This window comes from Apteryx mantelli, chromosome 3, assembly GCF_036417845.1.
Source record: "Apteryx mantelli isolate bAptMan1 chromosome 3, bAptMan1.hap1, whole genome shotgun sequence".
NCBI lineage: Eukaryota > Metazoa > Chordata > Aves > Apterygiformes > Apterygidae > Apteryx > Apteryx mantelli.
Window position 1 is genome coordinate 131,421,881 of NC_089980.1, and position 23,073 is coordinate 131,444,953.

The 23,073-nt window shown below is 38.2% G+C and overlaps 1 protein-coding gene across 2 annotated transcripts in view; it reads right to left on the reverse strand.

Annotated features, from left to right (window-relative positions):
- The window catches only part of ATAD2B (ATPase family AAA domain containing 2B), an 83,242-nt gene that overhangs the window by 53,503 nt on the left and 6,666 nt on the right, over positions 1-23,073 (reverse strand). For both annotated transcript variants that reach the window (XM_067294348.1, XM_067294347.1), the window contains exons 2-10: positions 13,945-14,099; positions 11,877-11,923; positions 10,669-10,822; positions 8,325-8,427; positions 7,654-7,762; positions 6,167-6,283; positions 5,108-5,183; positions 3,220-3,318; positions 447-558 (exon numbers count right to left, since the gene is read on the reverse strand). In XM_067294348.1, the coding sequence (XP_067150449.1) occupies positions 447-558; positions 3,220-3,318; positions 5,108-5,183; positions 6,167-6,283; positions 7,654-7,762; positions 8,325-8,427; positions 10,669-10,822; positions 11,877-11,923; positions 13,945-14,099 (972 nt within the window). The remainder of the gene's footprint in view (positions 1-446; positions 559-3,219; positions 3,319-5,107; positions 5,184-6,166; positions 6,284-7,653; positions 7,763-8,324; positions 8,428-10,668; positions 10,823-11,876; positions 11,924-13,944; positions 14,100-23,073) is intronic.

Consider the following 23,073-nt stretch of genomic DNA (forward strand, 5'->3'; position numbering starts at 1 on the left):
GCTGGGTGTCCTCGACAACCTTCCCTTTCTCAGACTGGTGAGAGCGCGCACCAACGCGGAGGTCCTGCATAAAGGCTGCACGGGACCCACAACACAGCTAGCACTGAGCTAAGAAGCCCTGGTGATCACTACTAGCATTTCCATGATGTTTCCACTGCTCAGAATATCACAACTTCTACTATTACAGGTAATGGAACAGACTAACTACAGAAATATAGTTGTGATTTTGACATTTTGGCTTATTTATATGTATGCAGCCTGGTGGTTACCCACAGGCCACAAGCAAGTGCTCTGTGGCTCAACGTAATAAATGGACAACAGCTTTGGAACAAACCAAAAAGATTCATGAGTTTATTATGGATTTACTTCAACTCTAATGAAGGGCTGTGGTAAATTCTGCTTATCCATAATTGGGGAAAGAAAAAAGAAGTCTTAACAGAACCTACCGATTTGTCAACAATCATAGGGTCAACATCTGCCAAACTTGCCCCAACTTTTACACGTTCTCGCAGGATTCCACTAGCTAAGTCTTCTGCTCTAAAATTTAAAGGCAAGCACCTGTTCAAAGAAAAAGAAATATATTGTTCTATTTCGATTGTTTTGATTTTAAAAAAAGAAATCAACAACTGCTGGAATGGTCAGAGCCAAAATGGCTTCTTAAATGGCTTCTTCCAATAAATTAAAATGGTTATCATCTTAACCAATTTTCACGGAATCACAGAATCACTGAGGTTGGAAGGGACCTCTGGAGATCATCTAGTCCAACCCCCCTGCTCAAGCAGGGTCACCTAGAGCACATTGCACAGGATTGCATCCAGGCGGCTTTTGAATATCTCCAGAGAAGGAGACTCCACCACCTCTCGGGGCAACCTGTTCCAGTGCTCTGTCACCCTCACAGTGAAAAAGTTTTTCCTCATGTTCAGATGGAAGTGTCTGTGTTTCAGTTTGTGCCCATTGCCTCGCGTCCTGTCGCTGGGCACCACTGAAAAGAGTCTGGTCCCATCCTCTCGACACCCTCCCTTCAGATACTTGTACACGTTGATAAGATCTCCTCTCAGCCTTCTCTTCTCCAAGCTAAACAGGCCCAGCTCTCTCAGCCTTTCCTCATAAGAGAGATGCTCCAGTCCCCTAATCATCTTTGTGGCCCTTCGCTGGACTTGCTCCAGTAGTGCCACATCCCTCTTGTACTGGGGAGCCCAGAACTGGACACAGTACTCCAGATGTGGCCTCACCAGGGCTGAGTAGAGGGGGAGAATCACCTCCCTCGACCTGCTGGCAACACTCTTTCTGATGCACCCCAGGAGACCATTGGCCTTCTTGGCCACAAGGGCACATTGCTGCCTCATACTTAACTTGGTGTCCACCAGCACTCCCAGGTCCTTCTCAGCAGAGCTGCTTTCCAGCGGGTCAACCCCCAACCTGTACTGGTGCATGGGGTTATTCCTCCCCAGGTGCAGGACCCTGCACTTCCCTTTGTTGAACTTCATGAGGTTCCTCTCTGCCCACCTCTCCAGCCTGTCCAAGTCTCTTTGAATGGCAGCACAGCCCTCTGGTGTATCAGCCACTCCTCCCAGTTTTGTATCGTCAGCAAACTTGCTGAGGGTGCACTCTGTGCCTTCATCCAGCTCATTGATGAAGAAGTTGAACAAGACTGGACCCAGGACTGACCCCTGGGGGACACCGCTAGCTACAGGCCTCCAACTAGACTCTGTGCCACTGATCACAACTCTCTGAGCTCTGCCATTCAGCCAGTTCTCAATCCACCTCACTGTCCACTCATCTAACCCACACTTCCTGAGCTTGTCTATGAGGATGCTATGGGAGACAGTGTCAAAAGCCTTGCTGAAGTCTAGGCAGACAACATCCACTGCTCTCCCCTCATCTACCCAGCCAGTCATTCCATCATAGAAGGCTATCAGATTGATTTTCATCCTACTGCTTTCATTTAATCATTCAATTTCAAATCTATCAATCAACAAAAAAAGGGAAGAATAAAATTCAGTCTGAGTTAAAAGAATGAAAAAAAATTCATATTTTTCTATGGATCATTTTGAACTGAGAGTAGCTACAAAGCTGACCTTCTTGAATTGACAAGGTAATCAAAACTAACCTTTTTTTTTTTTTTGATAATTATTCATCTATACCTGGAAGCTCCTTATATTCAAAGATAGTTCTATGCTGGCAAACAGAGATTTCAGTCTGGAGAGCTAAACAGGTTACACTATTTTGATCAAGCACAGAAGAAACAATATGGACTAAAAGAACAAGAGCTTTTCCACTGGCAGTGATGAACTGCATAAATTCAGCAGGGCAAGAAAAGGATTAATAGAATGCATCAATACAAGTAAAACAGATTTTAAAAAATATAGCTCATTAGAGTCCATCTGCAAGATGAGTCTTGATCTGCAAGAAATATTTTTAACTCACATGCACCTGTTTCAGCTTCTTAGGGCATATAAAGAAGCCATAAGTCTTTATAGACATACTACATCAGATGAAACACAGAGAAAGGGAGGAAGATAGATACCAGTAAGATACAGGTTGAACCTGCAGTATTCTTTTGGTAGTTGTCCATGGCTTTGGTACACTTCACAGAGGAAAAAGGAACAGCATGGCAGACAAAGAGACGGAAAAAAGCAGCAGTGAAAACACTTCTTTTTTTCCTGTTCAGTTCTCATACTAATATATTTATAGTAGTAAGTTGATTTACTGACATACGTTACAGACCTTCCGCTTATAGATGACGAGTGAATAAGTGCAAGGTAAAACACTCCCTGCTGTGTATGTGTGTGCGCGCACACACATACACACACAGAATGCACATACTACACAACAGGAAGAAATAAGAGATAAGAAGAGGAGCTAGCCCTTGGGAGTACAACTGAAGTAACTGGGACCAAGTAACAGCGTGACTCTCATTTTTACACCAGCAACTAAAATCCATTTTTAACTGACATAAGCTGTTGTGTCTTATAATAAATCTGTATTTGATTCAGCTGAGTTATCTTTTGATTTTTATCTTTATTGTTAATTATCTACTCACAAGACTCCAAAATCCTTGTTAATACCTAACTAGCAACCCTCCTGCACTGTGTCTGCAGGTAGTCACAGACAGAATCAAAAAGTCTGCAGTTCTGCTTAATCTCTGATGAATAATAAAATAAAAAAAATAAATAAATAAAAATCAAACCCTCTTAAAGACAAAAGATATTTTTGTACCTATTTCTTGCTCTGGCCATGCTTTTAGATTTTCTTCTTTCAAAACGTTCTTCATCTGAAGAGGTTGTATCACTGCTGTGAATGGCATGCTTCTTTCTCCTATTTAAGTAGCAAAATAAACATAAAACTCAAGAGTGCTTTTCACAGTGGAACAGCATATTTTGACTTTTTATAAAAGGCAAACTAAAAGGGCAAGTATAGTACTGCTCAGGTTTAAGTCATGCATGTACTTTTTGTTTTATTAATAAGTATCAGAATAGTCTGTGGGGGAAGCTTCTATATTCTTATGTTGTTCCAGAAATGTCTGATTTCAACGTAAATGTTACTGAAACTGTAGATCCCTGTAAGACATGGTCTAGCCCATGTTACCTCAGCAAGTGAGTTCAAGTATTCAACTGTTAAGCTATTAAAAGTTTATCAGACAGCAACTTTCCTAATAAAGTTTCGAACTACATTAGTTGCCTCTAACATAACAGAAATATCAAGAACAGGTCACCTTCTTCAGTTTGATACTTCCCTTTAAATATTCTTTTTTTTTTTTTTTTAATTCCATAATTCCTAAAGCATATGGTGTCTCTTTCATAAAGGTGTGCAGTTTGATTTCAGTCTGAAAGAAGTTTGCATCATCTTCATGAAATACACGAATTTTTACTAGTATCCAGCTTCTGTTATTTTGCTGTAAACACAGTGAGTTGCACCATTTATATGAACGTGTTAATGCACTGACTAGCTGTTTTTTCCAAAGGAAAACAAGGCCAACCAACTTTACTGTCTGATTACCAAAAATATATATATATTTTTTAAAAAAATCAGAAAGAACAACATGCAATTACTACGAAATTTTATGAGTGTTAAATACCCTGATAAGACAGGATAAAATGAGAGTGGAGCAATAAGCATGCTAAAACTGAAAAAATAAACAGTTTGGAGGTGATTATCCCTTATATAAAAGTTCAGAGGCTATGCAACAAAATGTCAATAAGAAATTCAAGCAATAAAATAACTGTAAAGTGCTCTTCAAAATTATATGTTGTTAAACATTAAAAAGATGCTAATAGAATCACAAGATTCTAATAATATTTTATTTCATATTCCCTCTTCCATCAAATTGGGCAACAAGAGCTTCAGCTAAGACTGTAGCATGCTTTTACACAGTCCCGTCTACAGTATGCAATAGGATCACAGCATTGTGTCAGAGCAAGAGGGTATTTCTAAAGAAAGGATTCCATTCATTGCAATGTTTATATTTTTGAGCAAGTCTATTGCTACAAAAATGTGTTAACTTCTGATCTTATGTTAAATAAAGTCTTTCAATAGTTTTCCAAGCCTACTTGACCAGATTTCTTTGACACAGAAGAGTCAAAAATCACATTTGGTTAATATGTTATTAATTAATATTGTTAATTAATTAATGTTAAATTTGATGTTAAATGTTTAGAACGTTAATATTTATTAATATGGTTAATATTACTTGAATGCAATTTGAACTGGAAGAAAACTAACAAATCTCATTTCTACAGAATGTTCAATCTACAAAAATAAGTTGCAGTAATATTTTTTAAGTGCTGCTTTGAATGTGAACACCTCATGTAAGTCCTTACAGAAAAAGCTAGTGTGCAAAACAACTCTTCTCCAGTACTTGTAGCACACCTGTCTCCAGTCTTTGTTGAGGAGATCGCTTATCACAAAGCTTCTACTGGTGTTATGAAGTGCTATGAGATTTATTTTGTATGCTGATCAGGTTCTGAACCTAAGACACAAATCAAGACCCATACACATGTGTGAATGAACTGTACAACTCATTCACAAAGCTTTTAAAATAAAAACCTAACAGAAATGTGCTGAGGGAAAGCAAACGGCTCCTACCTACAAAAAGGTTGGCAGTTACCTGATATGGCTTCTTCTTGCAGGAGATCTGTGAATATCAAACAGTGTATTCTCCCTCTTTTTTTGATGAGCTGGCACTGAAGAAGAGAAGTTACAGGCTTGTAGCATCAATTACTACGGAATAAAACTAGTCCAAATGCAGCTGCAAATGCACTAGATCATTGTCTTATCAATAATTTTTAATCACTAGTTTCTTCAAAAGCTCAAATTAAGAAAATACTCTAAGAGGAGAGAAGAAAAGAAAAAAAATCCCTTATGAAATCCGCTCTCTCCAAACTTACCTTGCTACAGTCAAGGGAATTCCACCTCAGCCTCCTAAAATAATTACAGCTGTAGCTGGCATAGCACAGAATAGAATTCATCCAAGGCACTAGCATTTTTAGTTTATTTGCAGGATATGAAACTCCATACAGAAACCACTAGACAGATGGTAGTATGGGATGCTTTGAAATTTCACTTAACAAATAAACCACAGCATTCCTCTATTGCAGTCTTAATTTCCAAGTTGCCTTAAAGTGCAGCACACTGCATACATCATTATAATCCAAAACAGATATGCTCAGAGTACATTATATAAAGTATCATAATTTCTTACCTAGGCAAAACATGGTGACTGTTGCTATGCAATTCCAGATAGAGTTATGATTTAGGCTTACTACTCAATAAGAGAGGCAGGCATAACAATCATCCTTTTTTATACCTAATTATCCTTTTTTTTTCTTTTTTTTTTTTTTAAAGCACAACTACCTTGCTGTCCGAATTCAACTTCTGCCAACTATTTCTTATCCTAAACCCCATTCACCTCCAACACTGAACCAGCACATGGCAGTACTTGCAAAATCAAATGAGATCGCAAGAACTAGGAATACCACCACAATTCACTCTTCACAGATGTTCCTTGTAGTCTTAGTTACATGGTGAACAAAAGCAAGAAGGAACTAAGCTCTGCATGTCCGGGATGAAGAGCGGTCATCCAAGTTCCCTTCCCTCACCCATGGTTTTCTGGAAAGTCTGGGAAGTCAGCAGAGCAGGATTGAATGAGCATGATCTAGTTCCTCACCTATTGGAGGGGCCTGATATCTTTCCACAGTTTTTCTCTGTCTTAGATTATAAGGTCGATCATTTTCTTCTCCCTCGGCTTCTTCTACTTCTATATCTCCATCTTCCTCCTGAGATTCTATTGGGGGGAAAAAAATTTTTTTCAAAACGCATCTACTTCTTGATTTCAGAGCTATCTTCACCATAAAAAAAAAAAATATATATATATATATATATAAATAAATGGCCACTGAGAGTTATACCCCTCCTATTAATTACCACTAATTAGTAAATCACTGGAAATTTGAAAACCAAGATAAACCTACAGTACATTGTCATACTGTCTTCCAGTTTCCCACAGAAGGTTCTGGAGTAGCAATAGAAAGAAAAATAAACATAGTCAAATTAATTTGCGTAGTAAAGTAGTTATCGTTCATTGTATGCCATCTTTTTCCTTGAGTAATTATTCCTCAAATCAAGAAAAATGCCTTTCTTCTCTCTCTTTTCCTATTGTAGCCTGGGAAAATCAAATATTTGACATAGAATGAAAATAAGTCCAACTTTAAGATTCACAATCTAGTTTTTACACAAAGCTTTTTCAAGCAAACAGACTGTATAAAGGTATCGCCTAGATCCAGCTTATTAATATGGTCAGTATTTCTGCCCCTGGATCTCAGAATTGAGACTGCATTTTTATTAACTGGGACAGACCATACTTCCTACAGCAATATTTCAGTTTAGAATCAAGAGACACTTTTAGCTGCACTCTGGATCTCTGAAACAAAGTTTAAATCTGATTTCTTAAGCAAACCAAGCATGTCATTGGTCATGCAAGTCAAGTTAGCCATCAACCCCTCTTTCTCCAAGAATTTTTGAACCCATTGACCATGTTCATGCAGGTTCATCCAGATTTCAGAAGAAAGGAAGGCAGAATTTCAAACACAGTCGTGTCCCTGCAAGCTTTCTAAAACTCAGTAGATGCATAGAAAAGACAGACCCGTATTAATGCTTTCACCAAAGGAACGATGCAGAATTCACTATCGTACATTCCTTCTGGGAACAGTCAGCCAGCATATGAGAAACGGCCAGGCAGTGAGAACACACATAGTTGCAGACAACATGCAACATGTCCTCATTTCCCCACAGAAGTTTGTTACAGGAAATATATGGAAAGTTCCAGTTATTTAGTGCTAGGAAAAACATGAGTAAGGGAATGTAGTACATATATATTTAGAAACCAGGCTTTGTTCTGCTACTTTCAGGTAAACACGGGTTGCTTTTGTTTAAGGAAAACTATTTGTAGAGATCCCCAAAACTTTGCTAAAGAGAGTTTCTAGAGTGTGTATTTGCAACAGACTTGTTAGTTTGTCTATTTAGTAACTGCAAATCCAGATCCAAAACCAAGTTACTTTCTGTAGCACAACATATTGCTCTCTTAATTTTATTTTCAGGACAGTTTTGTCATATAAGTATTTTAGACAAGCCCTTACAATTCTGTACAATCCATACCTTCTTCTTCCCCTTCTGTGGACACTTCATGGTGGTTCTGAATACCATAACTATTTCTCCTCAGTGATTTCCTTCTCCTTTTCACTCGAGAATACATGTCCATGTTTTCCTGGAATAAAATTAATTTACTTCTTAATCAGCACTGTCCCATGTCACTTACAGTGTCAGCCCACAGTTCAATAAGTAACACTACATACAATTTCTATTCCCCAAGTGTTTTATCAATAGAGCCCTCCACAGGTGGACTACAAAAGCAGACTCACTTAACAGTTGGTGAAATAAGTCTCTCAGGTAGTATCTAGTCTATCTGATACACAGTTAATATCAGTATCAAGCTGTATTAGAGAATAAAACAGATGACGGTCCCTAGGTCTGTCTGCAGACTATCAGACTACACTTCAAACCAAGAAGCACCACCACAATGTATCAAGAGCATATGGCAATCAATATGTCAGTAAAGAAAACACGATCCAGTATTTTTATAAAATACATATAACATCTGTGGATTTTGTTCTGAATTTGAGTTTATCCAAATTTTGTTTATGTTATCCACTGAAGAAGTTCTGAAACCTTTTAATACAGCTACAGACAGATGTATGCAGACACACAAAAAGCCCAGGCCCCCCACTTGCTGTGACTTTTATCAAAGATCTGAGACACTCCGCACTTACAAATTCTGTGTCTGTCCACATTCGCAGTCGCTCTACTTCACCAGACCGCCTGTTTCTCCTGATGTTAATATTATCCATTTCCTGTAGGACAGCTTCAGCAGTACTAAAACACATGCAAGTTAACGAAAAAGATTTCAGTCTTGAAATAGTAGACATGCAGAAGTTTTCACATAGCATACAATAATTTAAAACATCTAATTCTATGGTCTTTTAAGGCTATTCCAAGAGCTACATGTTGAGTAAATATACAAATTAATTCAAATCTGAAAATTTTAGGGTAACTTCCTGAATCTATCAATTAACTACAAAACCAACCGTAATAAAGAAAACTGAAAGATGAACCTACAAAATATAAACTAAAGAGTATAAGACCACCTAATAATGCTATGGGTTCAAATTAGGCTGTAAAGTTGTAAAGGTTTGTTTGTTTGTTTTTGCTCAGTGTAGATTATGGTTTATAAATTTGTGAATGGTACTGCTCTAGGAAGGTGCCAGATTGACAGAATAAGAAAGTAAAAGTTTTTATCCACATAATTAATATTGCAAAAGCAACCCAATGCCTCTGTCCTGTGAGCTTTGTAATTTCTTACCCTGGCCTCAGAAAGACACTAATAAGTAAAGGAATGTAAAAAAAATAATAATAATAATAATAATAAAGTTAAGTCAGTAACACCTAGAACTCCACCATTCATTATTTGAGCTTACTATTGTACCATTTCTCATCTATTATTTAATTACACTCCAATTTCTTTAGAACAGCAATTATCTGACATATTTGTAAAGAGCTGGCAAAACAACGGTGGTGTATAAATAATAATCTTGGCCAAGATGCACTACTGCTAAGGAAAAAAAAACCAGGTTATCAGCCAGCCAAAGTGAGTTATTCGGCCACTTGTCATAACCACCTAGTTACTGCTCTCGGTGGCGATTATGGCAGATTTCCCCCAGATTTCTACTATAATTGTGTAACAGCTGGAGGAAGGAAGCAAAAGTCGCCGCCTTCTTATCAGCTCTTCAAACGTAAAATCTAAACACTGAAATCCTGGCCAGAAATAAGTCAATGAAAGTTTTGCCACCAAGTTCAATAGGATTCAAAATGATTTCCTTACAAGTGCCCCCTGAATTTAGAAACAATTCTTCTAAAATATTTGTGATATGTGACATATCTACTGCAAGTAAAAATCAAGCTGTAGTTCATAATCAACGAAAATATTTTTGGAGGGGACCTGGAAAAGTCCACCCCCTCTGCCAGGTAAGAACAAACTACGTAACACCTAAATCATTCCTGACAGATGTTTTTCTAACCTGTTCTTAAAAATCTCCAAAGATTATTGGACACACTGTATCAATATAAGTTCATATGTAGACTTCAGTACCCTGATCTTATCAAATTACAATCTTCATGGTAGACTTTTTCCTATTGTTGATGAAGAGAGGGAGATTCAACTGCAACTAGAAAAATAAATGTAACTCAATATAAATTTTTAAACTGATACCATCTAGTTACTGAGTAAATTGAAAAAAAATTAAATCAAAAAGATTCAACAGTATACATTTAGCAATAAAGATCATACTTGGCAATTAAACATTTATTTTTAAATCATTTTCCAAACACTACCAAGCAGTCTCTCACAAACGTGACTATTAGAACCCATTTTACAGGCGGGATAATTGAAACATTAAGTGACCTGCCCAAGGCCACAAAGAAATAGTATTTCAAGAAAAATATTTCTGGCTCCCATTCCTGTGCTCAGACCAGACCATGCCTCCCTCTCTGACCTACTTTGTCTGCACTGTAAATGTCAAAAAGTGACACCCATCCTGTGTGAATTACTAACAAATGGTAAAAAAAAATAAAAACAAAAAAACAAGAGAAAACTACAAACTTTTGATATTTTATGATCAAAATCACACAAGCAAGATCTACAAGGCTTCCAAGCATTGTTTCTGATCCCTAGATCAACACTATAGATCACCAATTCACATCACATTTCGGGTATCGCTGCAGAAATAGGTTACTGAGAGACAAACTAGGGTGTGGATTCAGAGCACGTTAGCCACTCTGCATTAACCGCCACCGTCCACGCTTTTTCCCGGGGCAAAGCCGAAGCAGCTTACTCCTCAACGAAAGGCAGGTAAGCTGCTCTGCATTTACAGCACAGGTGACTTAGGCAGTTACAGCACAGGAGCCAGCACTTTGATTTCAAACCACAACCTAGCTTGCCTCAATACTAGTATTTTCCCGTAGCCAAAAACTTAGATGGCACTAGAAGACAGGTTTTCTAACTTTTTTTTAAAAACCATCAAGACGCTTTGTGAATACAACTGAAGTATCCCCACATACCTGTTTACTAGCTGATCAAACAATAAACTCTGATTCAAAGTTTCAAATCTGTTTTTCCTGGACCGACAACTTTTTCTGACTTCTATATCTCCGTTTATGCAAGCATGGTCCCCATCTCCCTTTTTTTCCCCTCGAAGGGGATGGCTTTTGAGAGCTAAGAGAAATTTGTATTACTACTTCAAAATGCAGGAAACAACATTTTCACAAACAAGAATTAATAAGCAGAATACTTAGCAAGGACAATAAACCAAAAGTCATTATGGAGTACAGTATGAGCATCCTTATATTCACTAGGAAAAAAAATTTTCAAAATTCCTATCAGTGATGTTTTACAAGCTATTTCTTCAGACTTGAGCTTGTTTCCTTATACAACAAATCATATTTTATGATGAAAATTTGGCATTCAAATACCCATTTAATTTTTTTTTAAACTTAACATCAAGACTAAAATCCACACTTGGCCCACAGTTTCACTTCTTAGTCCTTCAAAACCAGTATCAATAGGTTTCATAGGTCAGATACAACACATTTGATTTTGCAAGGAAATCTGCATCAGCTACTCTGTAGAGTGCCAAACAAGAAAAGATCCCACTCCTGATTGTTCCTTAGGCACTACAATAAATAATGAAAATACCAAAAATGTTTAATGGAGTAACATTTACATAGTCAACACAGAACTAAAGGAGACAGTATCTATGAGAAAGGGACATGAAAGACAGATGTGTTTTTTAGCTGAGATATGAAATGAGATGGCAAGTTTATAAGGCAGAAATATATAGGAAAACTGTTCCAAGGGAGCAGGAGCTGCAGACAAGGCAGGTCTCTAAAGCAGTAGTACAGTAATGTTAAGAGCCAAAAAAGGCCAAATCTTAAATAAGCAAAGAGAGTAAGTTAAAGAGACCAGCTGGGAGAGGAAGGCCAAAATTAGTCCATAACAGTAAATTTGGGAATCAAGGAAAACATCAAAATCATGGCCAAGAGGTCTGAATTGAGAAGAGAAATGGAATTTCATCTGAGAATGTTCCCCATGTCCATAGAGAACATCTAAGATGTTGACAGAAGAGAACTGAGCCAAAACAGTAATTTTTCTGGTCAAAATGGTCAGAGCAATCAGTAAAGTTATCAAAAATATGTACAATTGAAAATCATTGGCATAAATTTGTTAAACATAAAAGTAGATACAAGGGGGTCCACTGGAATACACTTACATAAGCTACGTCCATTTGGTAGTGTAGCACCAGGCTGAGAAGTTAACCTAGAAAACAATACGTTAAACGCACAATGTTAACGCTCCTTAGCCAAGCAAAAGCTATCTAACAAAAATTAAACTCTTAAAATGTTGCACAATTAACTATGATTTCAAAATTTTTGTGAAACATACTCCCTGAATTGTGTCTCATGCTTCCTGTCCAGCACTGGAATGAGCACAAAACTCCCAAATACCAACTATATGAACCCCCCTCTCCCCAATTAGCCAAACATCTCTTTTATTAATCTCTCTAATGCTTACCCCATGCCCTGTCCTGCTATTAAATTACCCCTGAGCTCCAGAACAGGATCTTGATGTAGCTCTTCAAAAGCAATAACCATTTAAGCACTTGCAATAAACTTATCAATATTGTTACACACAAAAGAAAAAAAAAAAAAAGCCAAAAGAAGAAAGTTTTTATTTGCAGATCTCCTCCACCCGCAGAAACACTACGTACTTTACAGACAAGTGAACTGTAACATATACTGCACACCGGTACTGGATAGGGAGGAGTTGCTTGTTCTCAAGTTGGAAAGCTAAAATGAAAGTTTGATGGGGAAAGGAAAAGGCCAGGAAATCTTAAAAATAGCAAGTGCAGCCTGAGCTTGAATGTGACCAAGAGGTCAGCAGTACTACAAACAGCTCAACTTAAATAGAAAACAGGGGGCTTCTGCTATTATTTGCCTAGGAAATGTGTAACAAGAATCCTACAAAACAACGTTAGTCTAAGGATCTTTGCAAAGGTTGGGTAGCAACATCAAGAACCATATTTACAAATTATGTTCACACCCAACTGCCAAATAACTCTCTTCTGGTCAGATTTTTTTTTTTTTTTTAAAGAAACTATAATCAAAGAAGTGCAATTTGATTATAATAAAATTTTAGCAACAAACCGTTGAGCAAGTTGTTAAGAGTCAAGGTCATCATTTGGCACAGGGCTTTAGATTTTGGCAGGAAACAACAAAAACCTCAGCTGCATAGACATCTCACAGGAGGTTCTAAGCACGTAACAATATGAGCTTTGTATCCTGGTCAACTTTCAGTTTAGACAGTGATCTCAATTCTCCCAGCCTCATGCAGATTAAATATTTTTTTCATTTCTTATTATTTCTATAATGCACAATACAAGTCTACAATTAAAAGAAATTAAGGTGTGTGAGTTTCAATACATTCCTAGATGACCATGCCACATAATATACTACATTCAAATTATTCTGGGTTTTTTTGCCTTTTAAGATTTATATAGTTTTTAAGTATAGTTCATCCTAGTGGACAACAGTCCAGTAGTGAATTACAGTCATGCTTACATACAAAGCATTGCAATAAATACAAAATACGTATCTACAAAACAATCAGTAACAACTGAAGGGCTACGGCTGCAGGAGGGTACTGTCTACACTGTCTCATGATTACCTACAATCAGGTGAAGAACCATATCAACACAAGGATGCTTTTTAAAACACTACTAATCAGAGTAAGAAAATGAAACAAATTACTTTTCAGCTATATAAAATGTGGCATGACTTAGCCTATATTTAATAAAATACAGTAATTTGCTTGGTCCTTATAACCAAGTAATAAGTAATTTGGTCCTTATAACCAAATAGGGAAGAGAGGCTGAAAACAAGAGTGGAAAGAAAGACTTGACCATTATCCATTCCCTAAAGATGTGCAAAATACTATTTACCTAATTAAAATGTCAAGTCTTCTTATAGATGGAGTACATAAAAACAACAATTAAGTCACTAAATTTGGATGTACCAGAAATGTAGAATTCAGACAGCATTTCAAATAAAATCACTTTCCATTTTAGCACATAAATTAGCATAGAAAAGCTGCACACAGATGAGAGGACTGATGTAAGCCACATTCCTGGAGTCCTGAACTAGAAGAAAATCGTACGAAAATAACATGCTTCAAAAATGCACCTTGAGTGTGAGCTGGAGCTCACTGCATAACTAGAATGAGTAGGTTAACAGTATTAGAAAAATTGGTAAAACCTCATTTATCTCTTAGTCCCAAGTTACCTGGACTGTCCAGTTGAGATGCTCCATTCCTCTCGCTGCCCAGTACTGCGTGATTTTGATTTGTCTTTGCACACAGGATCAGCATGTTTTGAGGTACGTTTGGCGGGAGGAGATACGTGGCTATCACTCAAACTAGCATCACTACCTTCATCTTTCTGAAAATAAAAAAGCATCAGACCATATTTAATTGACTCATTTTTATATATCCTTATAGAAAAAGATCTGCTGTGCAATTAAAAGTTTAATTATGGAAATAGTTAAATGTTTCTGAAGATAAATAAAAACAAACATTCTGAGGGTTAACGCGCATACTCCTCTATCAAGATCTTAGTAACCTGCTTGAAAGAAATGTTAAAATTGTTTATTGTGAACACATTACTGGAAATTATTAAAATATTTATTTGGAATTATTAAAATTTTGTGCCATATTTTAAATTTATATATGATATACAAAATACAGTGGGTTAGAGAACCAGAATTCCTGTTCAGAAATAATACTGCTACCTTGCTCTACTTGCAAAAATAAATAAATAAAATAAAAAAGAAAAAGGACAGAGCAAATTCAAGATACTTAGAAACACAACATGGATTTATTCTGTTGGCAGTATCTCTACAATAGAAATGTTCGAACAGTTGCATTATGTTCTTCCTTCTTGCTGCTAGAGTTTTGCAATATCTTGTTCTCTACTTTATTCAGTCAAACACACAACTGAGGAGTAGCTGGAAGCAGACTTCATACTTTTATAGCACTTTTCCTCTAACATGCTCATTAACAGCATTATACACGTTAACAACGTTAGTCTTCAGGACATCGTGAAGAAGCATCGAAACACTACTAGAGCTTTTATTCATTGTGTGTATCAGAGGTAACACAGACAAACTCAGAGACAGCAACAAGGGCTAACTTCAGTGCTCTGCGCAAGGAACGGACAGCCGGGTACCTGCCGAGACTCTGCTACTTTTAAGGTGGACAGCAAAAGAAAAAGCAACTTTCTGTAAATCGCACGTTTCAGCTCATGGAAACAATCTTCGTACCAAACACTACACATCCTCTCTTACCGCAACAGGGTAACCAATTTCAAGATACTAAGCCTCCAGGAATTGTCAGTAAGCATTTAAACCAAGAACAAAATATAATTTTATTTATAGGCACAGAGATAATCATGCAAGTCCAGTTTATTCGTGTGGCTTGTTAACACCACTCTGCTCCGTCCCGCAGAGGATTCAGCCTTATGCTGCCTCAAGCGCTGCGTAGGGAAGCTCACCAGGACCGAAAGGGCGGCTGGCCCTGGGGCCTGGCCCGGCCGCCCGGCTCCGCTCCAGGCTCCTCTCAGCTCGTCCTGATGCTCCTCTGACCCACCACGAAACCAGATCAGGGCGCTGAAGCTTCAGACTTCAGCTCTTTTTCCTTTGGTTAGATTAGTTTCCTACCAGTTTAGTGCTTTGAAGCATTTCGCCAAGGGATCAGACAAGTGCCAAACATAACGCAAGAAAAATTGCGCAAGGGAATGGTAGAGGTGAGAACAGGATCGCTGCCTGCAGGAGCAGAAAGCTGCGAGTGAGGTGGGCTTACTCTTGTATCTTGCGAGACAAAATGTTAAGGCATGATTTAGACATTTTTAGCAAATATTATACTAACCAGTCCATGTTCAAACCTCATTCTAAAAGTACTTCTAATTTCCATAATTTTTAGCCCATCGAGGTAATTTCAGGGAAAGGAGGAAGTTAACATTAGCATTTAATCCTAGAAATCATTTAATCCTAGTTAAAAATAAACACACACTTTCTTCTTCCTAATTATTTCAATTATTGAAAAAGTACCTCATTTTAAACTCAAATCTTTGCAATGCCTATACTGGAGAATCATATTTAAAACTAAATTAGAGGAAGTTTTTGATTCCAAATCCTGCCAAGATTTAGGCAAATAAAGATATCTATCATTCCTAAATACAAAACACTTCCGTCTTGTATATAATTGTAAAAGCAATGTCCAGCAACCCAGCAGTTTTCCATGACACACTGCAACTACAAAATACAAACTTTTCTCAAAATTCTAACATATTTGTACATGTTCACTGCAAATATTTGTTCACACTATATATTTTTGTCTTTTAACCAGACACAGGCTTATTTGTGGACTTAGAGAAACACACTGTTTGCTAAAAGACAATTTTTTAGTGCGTACTTTCTTTCCACAATTACGGGAGCTACTCTGTGCAAAGACAGAAGCGGAGCTTCAAGGTAAGCCACAGAACCAGTTTTAAACCGGCTAGGCCAGATAGAGAAAATTAAACTAAGAAAGAGGAACAAGCATGCAGTGAAGCTTTATGAGGGGTAACATTAAAGTTGTTCTGTGAGCAGTGAAATTAATAATGCATAGTTTCTCATACTCCATGCCTACCCCTTCCCATGCAAAAATCCTAACTCCTGCCAGGCCTCCTCCGACCGCTTTTCACTGCGTTTCCCCCAGTTCCTTGCCTCTGGCCCCAAGTCTCAAAATTAGCTAGTATTCCTAGTTTGTCACCTATTCCTGCCGGCTATTTACTGGCCAAAGGCAATACGGTGATACAGCTGCTTCCAAGCTCCATGCGCACTACGCAGCTGCTGGCGCACAAAACAAAACATCAGCAGTTAACCTGGAGGCAAAACGTGCTACTTCAGGCCTCTCTCTGCTGCTGGGTTCCTAATATTCACAACAGTTATAAAACCTGAGCATCTCTGAGATATCTAACACCAGTCGAAGGAACTGCTACTGGTCAACAGCCTCAGCAGTTGGAAGGAAGGACAGGTTAGCAGTCAAGGGGACCAGATCAGCGCAGTTCTCTAAGGAACTCCACTAGCAAAGCAGGGTGTTATTAAGAGGTAATAACTTCTGGTTACTCTTTGCTATTCCCAGGATATTATTTTCAGTTGAACCTCATTTGCCTGCATATAACTCTGTGCAGTAATTTAACAAATATGATATGAGCAAGTCTAAACTTTAAGACAGTTGAGCCCAAATACTGCTTTAAGTTAGAACACCTGCTATAAAAGATGCACAAATACACAAAATATTTTTACCATGAAGTAATAATGAAGCTACTACAATCCCTGAGAAGTCACTGAAATCTTAAATATATTAATAAACAACCGGATTTCATTTCCCAAGTAACTCTAACATAAGTTCTAGGGAATCTAGGGAAGCAATTCATACCTCTATCGCCATCCAGACCGTTCACCTGCCTACACTAAAATATGGAGATGGAGTTTTCGTTACACTCGAGATTAGCCAGTCTGGGATTTGACAGAACAAGAAAAGAAATTAAGTTTAAATTGAGAAGCTTTTACAGAGAGTATTCTGCCCACTGCTTCCTCCCATTTATAGCAAAAGAGGTCTAATGCAGTCAACTTGCTCCCTCTAGTAACTGGGTCTCAAACCATTTATACTTTTAATGAATAAAAATAGTACTTCAGTCTCAAATCAGAAACGTATTACTTAACAGAAGACACCATGAAAGTGTTGTGGGACCAGAAAGAAAAATGTACGATATAAGCATCCAACTTAAAAATTAATCTGCAACTGCAGAATTAGGAACAAACGCACTGAACTCGCAGCTCCTTATGAAACACCGACGCAAACTCGCTCACATGCTGAGAGCAGTGCTGTCACCAGAATGCAGAGAACACAAATGAAAAAAAATCATCTTCATAATGTCAGACATTGCCTAAAAACATACCAAAGCCACACAGTATCAGGAACAAAACCCAGGCGTGCCAAAGGGCTGGGACAGGCGCTAGGCACAAAGAAAAAGCCAGCACGAACGAATCAAAACCACAGCTTGGGTAGCGTCAGGAAGTACATCCAGCCAAACCAAATTTAGCACATTTCTCCCGATCTAACAAATGAGACACCCAGCAAACTCCCACCGCAATCCCGAGCAGTGAGAACCATGCCCAGCAAAGCAGTTTCCTACAGGAAATTCTCCCACCAGTAATAAGGAAGAAACTGCAGTTAAAAGGACACCATCTACAGCCTAGACTGGAGGAACATAGCGTTCGTTATCATCTTGGGATTCAAGAGTGAAATTAAATTTGACAGCTGAAGGAATACTTCAGATTGGTTGTTAAGGAGCTACGAACCAACAGCGGGCGCCTTGCAGAGGTAGTGGAGCAAACTCTCTGGTAACGTAACTTCGCTGAACGCGGTCAAATTATAGCAGCGATAAACCTAGCAAACGAATCTCAAACGAATAAATAAGTAAATAAAGCATTAAAATAAATAGAGCTGCATACTGATAATCTAGGTTCTCTTCACTTTGTAGGAAAAGAGGAAGATGGAAAAGATGTTTATGATCTTCTCACACACACGTTCAAGAACACGCAACAACAGCATTGATACGCAGGATTATTGTAGTCTCTTTCGTAGCCATCCCTATAAATTTCAAAATAATTTAATTCTAACACAAATTTATAGCATTTAGAGAAAAACACTTAAGTTTTAAAAGCACACAAACAGGAAATCAGAGACAAAAACTGCATTCTCCCTGCTCAACCTATCCCGTTAGAAAAGAAGTGACTAAACCGATGCAGCCTTTCAGCATGACTTTAGGCTCAACATGCTATGGAAGTCCTCACTGATCAGTGCCTGCTTTCAGCTGCCTCACAGAGACCAGCTAGCTAAAACATTATTGCTGATTAACTGCCAAGTTAAAATACAAAGACTATTTTTAGCATATTGAGGATACCAAAAAAAAGATTTCAGGTTTGTTTTTGTTTTTTGTTTTTTTAATAGATCGAGTCTCCTGGAGAAGAGAGTACCAGAAAAACCTCCTCACTATACTGCTGTCTGACCATCCAAAAACAACCCCAATCCAGCAGGTTAGGTAATACAGGATGAGCACGAACCATCTCCATCGCTCTCATCTCAGAGTACACGAACACAAGCTCAGCTAGTTTTTGGGTAAGGGATAACATCGCACTCAAACCACAACCACACCTTGCAACTTCAGAAGAACACTCCGCCTGCTTTGCCACAGGTTAACCGTATTAAAACAAAGGTACACGGACGTGCCGACACATTTGAGTTTTCCACCATGGTAAAACTTGCTCTCCTTGCCGTGCACGTTGCGGGTCTCACCCTCCATCTGACTAACTCTGCCACACCTCGAAAGTCAGCGTGGTTGCTCACACGACTTTGCAAACCAGGCGTGAGAGTGCTGAACCTAGCGTTTTAATCCCCTCAGCACGCTTTCCTTTTCTAGGGCTCCTTCGCAGGTCTCAGACATTAAATTAAGACCAACTGACGTCCAGTTCCTAACTGATCAGTCCTATTCCGCTGCATTTTGTAGAATTCCTAATTATTCAATTTAGTTTTTCTTTCTGCCTCACTGAACAAATACCCAACTGTCTGAAATTTACTTTGTCTTAATTATGTTTATATTGTTATCTTAATTAAGAAATCTGTTTTGGCTACAGGTTCTCACAAATATCTACTTCTAGTTTTAGTTAATTCTCCATTAGCTATGGATATTTAAAAATAACTTTTTCCTCACTTGACTCCTGGAAGAGACAATAACGATTTCAGACATTAAATCTCTCATACCCTGTATTTTTACTAACTTTGGGGAAACTTGATCCAGCGGCCTCCAGTTATTTCTAACAATTTGAAATGTATCTTGTTAATAACAATACAAATGCTCATATGTCCCAGAATACTAATAATTTGGATTAATATTAAGACAGTACAACATGTGGAAAAAAAAATTTGGTCTGCTGAAGATCCACCTTTCCCCCTACCAGTTCATGCAAAGTTATTGGAATTGGGCTGGGCACTAAAAGAAATAAAATGCATACTCTGGGGTTCACTTAATAAACATGTTTATTCCTCTGGTATAAAAAGGTTAAGTTTGACTTTCCAAATAAAACTTGCATTCAGGAAAAAAACTGCAATAATGTCCCAGTGTACCAACTAGCTAAGCTGATCAATCACCTTTGCCTTCAGATAATTATTCAGTCAACAAATAACTTGCTTTTTCTGCATTTAATCTACAATGCCATTTCAAACATACTAATAAAATATACCAAAAATGCTCTCTAAACGTCTGTCCAACCATCCTGGATAAGCCTCTTGCTCCCCTGTGTATCAGTTTCTACACGGGTAAACAATTTGGATTAAAGAGCTAACTTCTGTAAAGCACTTCAGGATCTGCTGAGGAAAGCTAGGTGAGAGCTAGGTATCCTTTAGCATTGCTAGCTTTTGGGGGCCAGGTTCACTAAGCAAGTAATAAGTGAAAAGAGTTCACAACCTCTTTGAGCTATTTTTAGTTTTGCTCGTGTTTGGTTCCAAGTTCTGTTAACTAGAGCAAACAAAATTACTGCCATGCCTGTAATAATGTCATCTGACCATAATCTAGCAAATCCCTTCAAATCCCTTTTCAATTGCTTTTTTAAGTTCACTCTTTTGCTTTTATAGCATCTTTCACAGGAAAAAAAAACTGACTAAGACTGTCTTTATGCTCGGTACAAATTTGAGGCAGCTGAAACCCTCATCAGAGTGCTGTAACAAGGGGCCACCCCGTGCCTCACCCGTTGGCACTGTGTCCTAATTTCCGGATGATACATTTTACTACCCGCTCTCCAGCATTGCCAAACCTCTGCAAACAGCCAGCACTTGCCTGGCGAGGGCTTTTAGTCTCCCTCCTCGCAAAGGGCTGACTACCCGCTCCGTAGGAAGAGGCAAGACCAGACACACTTGTCTGGGGGAAGAAGCTAGCGTGATTCAACTCCCCATCGTCGCACGATACAGCAGACTGTAGCCTCTGTATTCACGTCAGTTTACCATGCATTGCTGCATGCTGAATATCTTTGCAGCCTAAAAATTTAACAAAGTATACTGCCAGCACCTTCAAATGGTAAAAAGCGGGAAAAATCTATTTGGATTAAAGCACATTAACAATCTTACTAAGAACTTCACCAAGGATCTTGTGTGGTAACCTTACTGGCAGACTGAAAAGTGGCAAAGTCGACTTAAAAGAATCCATCTTCGGGACACAGTTCTCTAACTTCCACTTGTTTGCATACAATCATCATTTAGCAGACACTCGCTTTCCACAGCTGTTAAAGAAGAACAGCAAATATTAACATTTAGGAACAGCTTGATGATCTTGGAATAAACAACTGCTATGGCTGTATTTCATTGGTGATAATGGCATTATAGAATCCCTTAAGCGCAAGATGATCTAAATTCTTTTAATATTCACCTCCACTACTTGTTTCTTCAGTAAACAATGCTCACATCAATATTATTCATTAAAGAATTCCATCATCTGGACTTTTTCAAAAGAATAAATTCTTCACAATTAGTTCATGTGAAAAAAATACATTTTTTGCATTAGAAGATCTGCTTTAACCCTTTTGCTGTATTTCCCTTTTATTTCCTAGAACTTTTCAATTGTAGCATTCAGGTCACTTAATAAATGAAAAAGCTTTTTGAGAAAAGTTAGAGTTTACAAGTTAAAAACAGAAACTGCTACCTGCCCTACTGTTTACTGTGATATTATCAACCCTTACACCCCTTCACTCCATCTGCATTAGAAAAGCCACCCGTTTACCTCCAGCTTGAGTGCCCTTCAATGGCTTTTGATCTGCAATCCAAAGGCTTCTTGGAATCGGAAGAAAGGGAGAGTCAGCTACAGGGCGGCCCCTGCCAAAGGGAGGCCGAGCCAGCAGCCGGGAGCCGGGGTTTGTCCTCTGCACACCACCGCCACCCTTCTCCAAGCACTTCCCTGCGAGCGCTCCTCTCCCCTCCTTCATGCCTTCCCTGAAACTAGTGCGACTTTCTGAGTCCACAGCTGAAAATCAGATCTGCCGGAGGAACAGGAGGAAGCGGGGAGGAGGGCGAGTTTCAGCTGGGCCAGTAACCTGAGCCTGATCCAGCCGATCAAATGGCCAGGCCGGCATTAATATCAGCAAGTCTGCTCCTTCTTGCACCTGCACGGCTTTAATGCGGTCTGCACCACACGTGAAATCCCGCACCTTCAGAAAAGCAAGTCTCCTGAGGAGAGCTCCGTATCTGCTCTATGGCACTCTACAACTCAAACTTCTCTAGAAGATCCACAAATCTAAAGTTTATAAAACCACTGATCTTGGTAGCTTAACACTAAAGAATACTTCAGCCTGTTTTTATTCAGAACCATATTAACCATTTCTGTGAGTTCCTAGATCCTGTTATCAAAGACCTTTAAAGCCGAGATTATGTTTATGCAAACATTTAGGAATGATTACAGTTCAGACGTGGGAAAAAAAATGAAACGTTCAAGCAACTTTTTCCCCCCCTGCCCTTACTCCTCAAAAATTCATCATTTCTCCTGAACGACGCAGCTCAGAGACAGTCTAGCGACTATGGTCTCCTTTCACTACTACTATTTCAGTACTTCCTAAATTAATAAGAATGATTTGAGGACACATAGCAAGAAGGAGGTGAGTAGTGGACGCTGGTTTCCCAAGGTCTGCACACATCAAAGCACTTGAGCCATGAAAATAAAGCAAGGAAATGTATGTAGCAAAGTAAACAGGAAGGTGCCCTAAAAAACAGTAGATTAAAAAAAAATGTGTATTTCCCTATTTACAATGCACTTAAAAAGGTCATTTCAAAAGTGAAATGAAATTAAAATTGTGTAAAATATTATAATATAAAATCTCGAGATTAATGTAGTGAACTTTAAATTATAATAAAAATAACATTCAGGTTCTGAAAGACAAACCAGAGAAATAATGGAAGGTCGTTATTAAATAGCTGGAATCAAGGTTTGCTAAAGCACGGCAACAAATTTAAATGCAAGTAGTCTCTTCCGTGGGCACAGAAAGAATAGCCTCTTCTTATCAGTTTATTTAAATAGCTCAGTTCAACTACTTGTTCACTTAAAATTAGGGAACTAATTGGAGACTGGAAAAAAGCAAAAAAGCACATTTTCTAAATTATGAAAATGCTCCAACTGGAACTGCTCTGAATGCAATCAGACAGAAACCTTCCAGCAAAGTTTTAAATTAGTTAGCTCAAGCATTACTAGCAGCATGAAGAGGAACAACATGAAATTCAGAATAGGCTACAAAAACTACTCAGAAACTTGGACAAGCCCTAAAGTTCCACTT